The following is a 10,000-nucleotide window of genomic DNA, read 5'->3' as shown; positions in this document are numbered from 1 at the left end:
TTTACATTAAATGTATTCATTTATTCAAATGTATTTATTCAAATATATTCATAACTGCTTCGGTAGCAAGGGAAGAATGTATTACCATGTATGCATGTATTAGTTATCGCAAACTTTGATTGTGTTCTGGACATAGTCAGTGTTTTTGTAGAAGACTTATATGGAAGCATGCCATGTTTAGACATTCTTCTTACATCTTTACAACATGTTACTTTAATCTCTAACTTTTAGTCACTACTAAGTAGTTACAGTATTATGTTGTTAACTTTATACAAACTGTATCTTGTATTGTGTTGTTTGACATCTGTGCAAATAGTGCAAATAGTTCCAGTAGTTCCAATTCCTGCCGTTGCTCTTGCACCCTTCAGGTGGGCTCATTCTTCATGATAAACTTGTGCCTGGTTGTGATCGCAACCCAGTTTGCGGAGACGAAGCAGCGGGAGAACCAGCTGATGATGGACCAGCGGAAGCGCTACCTCTCCAACGACAGCACGCTGGCCAGCTACTCGGAGCCGGGCAGCTGCTACGAGGAGATGCTCAGGTACATCAGCCACCTGTACCGCAAGGTCAAGCGCCGGTGCCTGCGCATCTATAACAACTGGCAGAGCAAGCGCCGCAAGAAGGTCAATCCCAACAGTGACGGCTGTGCTGGCGGACTGGGTGGAGGGAGTGGTGGGGGTGGACTGGGCAGTGGCGGACTGAACGGACACGGCCGGCCGCGGGAACGCGAGTACTGGATCCGGGCCATGCGCAGTCTCATCCGTCACCACGAGCACCACCACTGCAACCTGAGCAACGGCGCCCCCTATGGGCAGCAACAGCAGCAGCAGGGAGGGCTAGAGACGTCGTCGTCGGGGACGTCAGGGGAGGCCGTGGAGATGAGCACCCTCCAAACCCTCAGCGGCGGGCGCCACGCGCAGACAGTGCCCACCGTCTACCAGGAGGGCACGTGCCTCCCCAGCCCGACCTCCCCGGGCACCACCACCAGGGCGCCCACACAGCGGGACAGGCTGAACGGGGGCATGAACTACCCCACTATCCTCCCCTCCTTCGTCTGCAGCTACCCGGGAAACGCACCCCAGGGCAACGCCAGAGGGGAGACCAGCACGGACTCTGCAGACCCCATGGAGAGGCTCCAGCAGATGACGGAGGAACCAAGTAAGGCCCTATTCTTCCGCTCCGTCTCATTTCTCTTTTTTATTCGTTCTTCCTCGGCTCCTCGTATATGCGTTCACCTCGTTTAGCCCCCAGGAAGACCAGGGAGCTCAAACCAGACGCCCTCTCAAGCGGCACTTTAGAGCCATGACAGAAAATCCATGCCTCAAATGTTAGAGTCATTAACAGAATCCTTATAGGGCTCTGCCAGCAACTGTTTTCCGCCACTGGCTCTGGTTAGCTGGGGAGATATGGTGGAGCTGCATTAGTGAGTGAATAATGTGCCTTTCCAGTACACTGCAGCTCTTACAGAACATAAGAATGGAATGATCTCACTCCTATGCTGGCAAGATCTGTTAAAGAAGCAATCTTCACCAAAGAAACAACTGCAAGATAAGATAAGAGGCGTCGTTACAGTATGTTGGTGACGTTATCGGTGCTAAGGACTGATGCAGATAAAGTCAGTGAGTCCTCATCAAAAAAACATGGCACCCTGGGTCTCAGAGAGAAGTGTGGTGCAGATTGCCTCCTATCTGTGTGTACTTACATCAGCAGGCTCCGGCGGGAGGTAGTTTACCCGTCGCCCGCCATCTGTATCGGAGAAAAAAAACCACCGCTGGACTGGCCAGGTGTTTTCTCTCATCACGTCACCTTCTTGTGCACTTAAAAGCTTGTCGGCGGTCCCTTGCTTAAAGTTAGGTGCTAAAAGGATTTCTGTCGCTGGGGTGGATAACAAATAGACACGCAGGCTAAAGTTTTCAGCTCCAGACACATTCCGGTGCCAATAGTCATTTCTGATTAAACAAGAGTCATCTCCATTTCAGCTGATTATAACTGAAGAGAAAGGGACATGAGGAGGTGAAGGCCACCAGGAATACATTACACTGCAGAAGTGAAAGCTTGAGCCCATAGCTGTTTCGTGTATACAGTAATAATCTACAAACTGTGAAAATGTCAAACAATATAAAGGTGTTTTGTTTCATGTATTCATTCTCTGACACTTAACACTACCATCAGCTCTTCATTAGAGCAGTAGCACAGCACCAAATGCCCTTACATAAAGGTTATCACCATGCAGTTTACAACGTTCTCCATAGTTACAAATGTTCAGCCAATGAAGCAAATCAGGATTTTGATCAGCTAGATGAGGCCCCCGGTGGTGTCACATGCAACTGTAGCTCCTTATCACCACATTACAAATACACTCAATTCAAATTGGGGCTAAAAATAAAGTGTGATTACCACCCATTCCACTTGCTGTTTGATGTTGACCGAGATCGGATCCATTTCGGTCAGCAGTCCGAATTAAAACAGTAGGGTGCGATGAGATTCCCCATACCCCATACCCCATCTACTGCATATGTGCTCCATAACATGCCTCCTCTACTGCTCAGTGTAATCGGTCCAATTAAGCTAATTAGTGGGAGTTAGTGCCCGTAACTCCCACTAATTAGGGCAGCCGTGGCCTACTGGTTAGCACTTTGGACCTGTAACCGGAGGGTTGCCGGTTCGAACTCCGACCAGTAGGCATGGCTGAAGTGCCCTTGAGCTAACCCCTCACTGTTCCCCGAGCGCCGTTGTTGATGCAGGCAGCTCACTGCGCCGGAATTAGTGTGTGCTTCACCTCACTGTGTGTAAACTGTGTGCTGTGTGTGTTTCACTAATTCACGGATTGGGATAAATGCAGAGACCAAATTTCCCTTACGGGATCAAAAGAGTATATATACTTATACTTATACGTATATTTCCTCAAAATATGCCACGTAAAAAATAGACCTTTAGGTGGCCAGCCAGAGTCAGCTGTGGGTGGATGTGGAATAAATGACCAGGATGATTCAGAGCTTCTCAGCGAGAAAGGGATCAGACAGGGAGCACTTTCAGACTCAAGCAGACCTATAATTAATGCTTTCAACCTCTCTCTCCTCCAGAGAGACAGGTAGACCCAGGACCACCACTACAATATCGAGAGGAATTCCCTGCCTTGTATAATAAAACTACTAAAAATATCGTAGGCCTAGTACATTTTTATCTATAAACAGTTTTCCATACGAGAGTGTAGCTCGATGAATAGGGACACCAAGAAATTCCAAATGATAAAAAGTAAAAGGTATCAAAATGATGGCTTTAGTTTGCTTGCATTAATGGCGTTAGTTTGTTTGCTTTAGTGGCTCCAGCAGCATTGCATTGTTGTTGTTGTTGTTGTTGATGAGGATGCTGTTGTTGATGATGCTGTTGCTGTGCTTGTCCCTGGTGTAGGTCAGCAGCGTTTGCTGCTGCAGTTGATGGGTGGCCTGGAGCCTGGCCCACTGCTCTTGCAGCTGGACAGCTGCCTGTACTGCTCCAGCGTTCTGAAGCGCATGGAGCAGGAGTACGCCGAGTCCGAGAATGCCAGGACAGAGGCCGAACTCGCCGACGGGAGGCCGGGCCACCGACATCGCCACCGCCACCGGCACCCCAAGAGAATTGTGGGCCGCGGCTGCCTGGCCCAGGCGTGGGGGGACTTCCAGGGCCGGCTCAAGTCCATCGTGAACAGCAAGTACTTCAACCAGGGGATCATGATCGCCATTCTCATCAACACGCTGAGCATGGGCATCGAGTACCACGAGCAGGTGAGGCGGACTAGGTGACCCCCCGTGTGTCTCTGTTGGCTGGGCCACGGGCTGTGAGCGCTCGCTCGCTCCCTGCGCTCCCCGCATTAGAAGACGGTACAGACCAGCTGTAGCTGGGGCTGGGGCTGCGAGCAGGACAGGTTACTGTTGTTAGCAACAGGGGCATGTCTGGTTATTTTCATCCGCCGTTGCTTTGTTTGGAGCATAGCTCGCAGATAGGAGATATACAACAGAAAGAGTTTTATCTGTGAAATGACACTGCACGAACAAAGCAAACCACCACCTCCACCACCTCAGCCCTGCACCAACACCCTCCAGCCGTCTCGTCCCCCTCCACCCCCACCACCCTAGTCCCAGTCCAAACTACCCAGAGTGGAAGTAGAGACATCTGGTCCGTGTCTGTCTGGCTTTTATCTGCGTCTGAACAATGCAGCCCCCCCCCCCCCCCCACACACACCCTCCAAAGTATTTCATTGGTGTACACAGAGGGGTTATAGCTATTTATTTTTCATTCATAAACACTCAGGGGGCAGAATGTGTTGGGCAAAAGCATCACCTTATTGGGTGAACCGTAGGCCGTGTCGCGTGTGTAAAATGCCCTGTGCAAGTGCACCATTGCTTTTGACCAGGGCTCTTGCTTTGATTTTGTATCCTGCTTTGCTTTGCTTTTGCTGGGCTAGCGGGGCCCTGGCTGTGGTCTCCATGACAGCCTACCCTGAACCCTTTTTTTTTTATCCCCCTGTGTTGCTGTTGTCGTTTGAGAGCCATCCGCAGCAGCGCCAGGCCTTGGGAGGAAAGAGGGAAGAGTTGCTGATGTTGTCGGACGTCCAGTAACCTAGTTACGGGGGCGGAAATTCGCTGCAGCTGCCTGCCAAGCAGGGGCGGCTCAGTGGGAGTGCTTGGTCATGAAAATGGGGTAAATGGATGGTGCATGCACGCTGGTGGTGGAGGGTGTAGCCGTGTGGGGGACACGGCTGTGCTCGTTAACTGGAGGAAAACAGACACGTCAGGGCGGTTTGGCTGGCCAGGGGTTTGCCAGTGCGAGCAGGAAAACTGTGCCGTGGTCGAATCTGCCCCTACATACATCCCGAAGCAGACAGTACATACATCTCGAAACACAGCTTAATGCTGACTGTCGTTCTCTAAAGAGATTGTCATAGACAGCAGCTAGCTTGCAAAAAACCAAAGACTTAATCTGACATATTATACCAAGGCCCTGTGAAAAACTGCTTTTAAGGAAGCCTTTGGGATAATGCTTTGTGGGTGCTTTACACCTACCTTGCTATTACCGGGGTGTCAAGTGCTTTGTTGCATGGCAGTTGCTATTAACAATGCTTTTGTAAACGGGTCAGCCATATGACGATGCTATTATCCATGCAGTAGTATTGCCTAGGGGAGCTGAAGCTCGAGTGGCCCACAATGAAAGAGATATTTTTGACTCACCAACCTTTTTTGCGTGGCGCGGCTCTCGCCTCCGCAGAGGAAGTACAGTATGAACGTTTATTTATTTATTCTTTTTTATTTTCAGATCGTGCTGTCAACTGCTAGTGCGGGTAGAGCAGGGCGGTATCAACCTTACCGCAGTCCCAAAGCTGTTCCGTTTTTTATTCGCCGGAGTAAATGATCAAGACAAGAGAGATAAAGAGAGAATTAGTGAAGTATTTTGTCGCATTTGTACCTTTTAGGAACATCCTCCTGCAGCCCACCATGGTAGTGCCTTTTACAGACACCAACATATAACAAGGTAAACAGTGAAGGCGAAAGAAAACTGTCAGCACTATTTTCTCAGTCTTCCTTCCCTCGGTTTGCAGCGGCGGGGACTTGCTGTGGACGAGCTGTAATCTCCGAGGACAGTGGTCTCTCGTGTTGTACAGAGAAACCGAGGGGAGAGCTGTGCGGCTGGCTTAGGGTGTAATAACACGCTGTGAAGAATAGCACCTCTTCATCAAAGCTGTCCAGTGCCATGTGCGCATTACCCCACATGCTAAATCTGTTCTAATCCCCACACTGTGAGTGATACAGCAACCCAGGCAACAAAACACAGGGCATGATTTAACATATACAATGTGTGTCAGTGCGTGAGAGTGAGAATGTATGCGTGTGCGGACCTTATTTGACACAATGAAGAGCACATGTAACTTAGGCAGTGTAGAGGGACCATTATGGGCAGCGCCAGGAACTGCTATCTGTTCTTGAGAGATCATTCAAGTGAAGTTATTTCACCGTAAAGGGCCGATCCCATGGCATTCTAATGGACTTAGGAAAATAATGCTTCTGTATGTACCTAGGCCTGTGTGGCTCCTTAGCAATATAAATAAAATGTAATGTTATAATACTTGAAGTGCTTGGTGAAGTGCACTTGAATGGAGGTTTAGACCTCAGAGTTAGCAGGATAAAAAAGGATATTCTGTTTCTGTTCCATCCATTGTGTGTTATTGGGCAGTAAAGAAAGAAGCAATTATTAAAGCTAGTAAAGCATGACATTATTGTCTGTTACAGACATCCATAATGGCAAAGCAACCAAGCTTCACTGCAGCATTTGGATCCAGTGCTTGGGGGGTCCTACACACCGAGTTTCATTCTGACAGTGAACAGAGCGAAAAAAAACAGAACGTAAAGAGCGGCTCAGCCGAAATATCCTGAAACCTCCCTAAAAAGAGAGAGGGAGAGAGAGATAGAGAGAGAGAGAGATAGAGAGAGGAAGAGAGAGAGGAAGAGAGCTGACAGGAGTCAACATTTCTTGTGTGAGAGTGGTTGCAGGTCTGCGCTTTTACAGGGATTTTTATTTTAACATTTCAGCTCCCACATTAAATGATCTCAATGGCGACACCTCGGGGGATTGATTTTTTCTGGCACACTCACACCATGACTAGGCTGTGGGGTCCTGCCTCGCGATCAGCACTCTGACAAAGACCACATTGATTGGAATTAGAATGTGGAATTGGGACACAACTCACTCGACCCGGCCTTTGCTAGACTGTACTGGGACACTGTGAACTTTTTTCTGCCATTGATTTGTCAGTGAGCATTACAAATGACAGACATCAGATGTTCTTAGGTCTGCGAAATTTGTTTCAGCCATTTTTTTTGCTTCTTTACAGCGCTGTAAAGACTTGGAATGTCACCAAAGAGATACTACTGAAATTAGGTCCTAAGTGTTCAGACACAATCAAAATTCGTAGCCCTTGTATTGCTCTAAGAGACTCTATTCTGGTGTATTAATTTCGGAGGCTGTTTGACTACAGTAGAACGTTGCTTAAGGGTCTGTAATAGTACATAAATGTCTGTTGTTAAAAAGCATAAACACATTCCAGGGTTAAAATCAAGTGAGATGATAAGGAACCAATTTTAGGTCGTCATCTTAACTCCCAAAGAGAGGCCCAAGTTTTAGAGGAGTTTGCATCTAATCCAAACAGATTTGGATAATGCATTGCTTTGGGGGCATACATTCTGTCATTGCTGGTTTGGACATTCACCAGAGATTCTTCCGTAGTGTATAAAATGAAAGATTTCTGCTGACCATCTCCCTGCCGATGCACAGCATAACAAAACAACTCATAAAATAATCCTGTGGGACTAACAAAGCGGGAGTTTGCACTACCGAGGCGTGCTGGTTGTTTTTGTTGTCTGTGCTGCTTGTAGAAAGACAACTCAGCGGTTCAAGTCTGACACTCTCATCGCAGGCAATCTGATAATAGGATTAGTAGAAATCTGTTGAACCAAAGACTTATACAGGTGCCAAACCAATATAATACCCTTTCACTGCAACTCTTCGGAATCAGCTCCATTGTCTAGTAATACACTTTGGTACACCTCTGAAGCTCTTATCAGGATAGAAAATGGATTAGTGGATTATGATTTATACTTAATTGAGTACCACTTGGATGGGTCCATTTAAGAAGCTTGTGTTGTTTATTATTATTATTGTTGCTGTTGTTGTAATCAGTTTTGTGTCATAGAGTGATTGTGGAGGGAATGGACTGGTTAGTGGTGGCGGCATGTTTTGAGCTTAGACTGGAATTCACTGTTCTTCCATTATCGGTTGATCATGCCGGACATTTCAGAGTAAATGGATACTCCTTGACTCTGCGTGTTTGTGTGCTTGTGGAGCTTCACTGGAGGGGGTTGGTGGGGTATGTCTGCTTTGGATAGGCATTCCACCACTGCACTGTGTACCTTCTCCCATGTCTTAGCCGCAACACATACTGTGCATAGTTGCCATTATGTCTCTCTGTGTGTGTGTGTGTGTGTGTGTGTGTGTGTGTGTGTGTGTGTGTGTGTGTGTGCATGCGTTTTCTTTCTCTCTGCCTCTCTCGCCTTGGCCCTGTCTGTGGAGATCTTTATCAGGGGCGACGCCGGGTCTCCAGCATTATTTGCACTCAGCGGTGTTGCTTAAATTCTCTCTCTGGAGCGGTGTGATTATACATGCTTCGTGGTCCGATAGCAAAATGCACTCGCTCTCGCGGCGCGGTCTCTTTCTGCAAACACCCTCGCTTGTGTGTGTGTGTGTGATGTGTGTGTGAGGAGGATATTATTTTTCACGCAGTGGCAACAGTAGTTGCCGGGTTGCCGCGGAAGTGATTTGTGCGGTGCATTGAGGGAAAGCGCTGCATTAGGGGGGGATAGAGATTGTTTACGAAATGCAGTGCATGGCTCTGAAGCTTTTAGAGGGGTTTAGGAAAGGGAGAGTTTGGCCAGTGTGTGATGAATGGGGGCATTTTATTTTGTCATTTATTTTTTTATGGGGGGGGGCTTTTTCTTTTTCTTTTTGTCTTTACCTTTCTGTCTGTCTTTAGCTTTACTCCTTCTCACTCTCAGACCTTTGTCGATGTTTTCTCTCTTTCTTTCTTTCTTTCTTTCTCTCTTTCTTTCTTTCTTTCATTTCTCTCTGTGCCTCCTTTTCTTTCTTAGCCCTTCTCTCCTTTTCACTGTTCCACTGTCGCTGTTCCTCCTCTCAGCACTGCACCTCTCTCACTTTCTCTCTCTGTCTACCTCAAACCTCTTTTACTCTCTCCTACCTTCCCTACCCTTCTCTCTCTCTCTCTCCCTCTCTCCCACTCTCCCTCCCTCTCTCCCTCCCTCTCCCTCTCTCTCCCTCCATCTCTCTCTCTCTCTCTCTCTCTCTCTCTTTCTCTCTCACTCCAGCATGTAGCGGAGAGTGGAGAGTTCTGCGTGGTCCACCCTGCCGTTTCTGCTCCCATTGTTTTCAAATACCCCCTCTGCCCCCTCCCCTCCTCTCCACCCTACAGTCCCCCCCCCCCCCCCCCCCCACACACACACACACACACAAACACACACCCCTCGGTGTCTGTCCAGCAAATAGGCCTGATGCAGCAGCGCTGGGAATTTGCAGCTTCGCACTCAGGCGGTTTGAGCCAATTAGAGGAAGTTGAAAGGGGGATTCGATTTGTGGGCTGGATAATAGGGGCAGCTTTTTTAGAGCTTGTTTGGGTGGGGAAGGGAGGAGATGGAGAGAAGAGGAGAGGAGAGAGGGGAGGGGTAGAGAGGGAGGGGTGGTGAGAGGAGGAGAGAAAGAGAGAGAGAGAGAGGTGAGGGACATTGCATGCAGGCCACAGGAACAGGAATATCAGAGTGGTCTTTGATTTCGGAGGGTGCAGTGATTACGCTAACCTCTAGCCAAAACTGCTTCAGTGAGGCCTGTGTCTTTTGAGACGACACGAAAAAGGAGCCACAGAATAGCTTTCAGATCTGGTCGTCGTTTTCTGTCTGAGAAGCTCTCCCTCTCCCTCTCTTTCTCTGTCTCTCTCTCTCTGTGTGCGAGATCTGAAGCTGTCAGGTAAACACTGCGTTTGCCTGCTGTTATCCTCAAATTTCACGGTAAATTTGGCTCTTTCTTCTCGCTCATCCCCCAGGCCTGATCTCGGAGTCCATTCGCATCCATGATTCTCCCCATATAAAAGAGCCACAAACATGTCTCCAGTGCGTAGTTACATTATATCCATTTGAGGAGATGCCGTTCGACTGCACTTGCGGGGGTGGGGGGGTGGGGGGGGGTCCTGACCTGCTCATTTCACTCACACACATGCAGAAGACAGCGAGATTTTGACAGTAGCATTTCAGGTATCATAGGTTGCAATGTGCATTTGTTGTTCAACAGTATGCTGTAATATCCTAATTCTTCCGCCTCTTACTGCATTGAATCAGAGTTTGAGAGAGAGAGAGAGAGAGAGATAGAGATTGAAAACTACAGTATGATGATGTAGTCATGCAGTATG

At 48.2% G+C, this 10,000-nt stretch overlaps 1 protein-coding gene across 1 annotated transcript in view; it reads left to right on the top strand.

Annotated features, from left to right (window-relative positions):
- Positions 1 to 10,000, top strand: part of cacna1ha (calcium channel, voltage-dependent, T type, alpha 1H subunit a) — a 101,179-nt gene that overhangs the window by 55,263 nt on the left and 35,916 nt on the right. The window contains 2 exon segments of the mRNA XM_042087784.1: positions 369 to 1,158; positions 3,412 to 3,764. Of these exon segments, the coding sequence (XP_041943718.1) occupies positions 369 to 1,158; positions 3,412 to 3,764 (1,143 nt within the window).

Source organism: Alosa sapidissima, chromosome 3 (genome assembly GCF_018492685.1).
Source record: "Alosa sapidissima isolate fAloSap1 chromosome 3, fAloSap1.pri, whole genome shotgun sequence".
NCBI classification, from domain to species: domain Eukaryota; kingdom Metazoa; phylum Chordata; class Actinopteri; order Clupeiformes; family Clupeidae; genus Alosa; species Alosa sapidissima.
The sequence above is the reverse complement of the archived record's forward strand: the minus strand, read 5'-3'. Positions and strand labels throughout refer to the sequence as shown.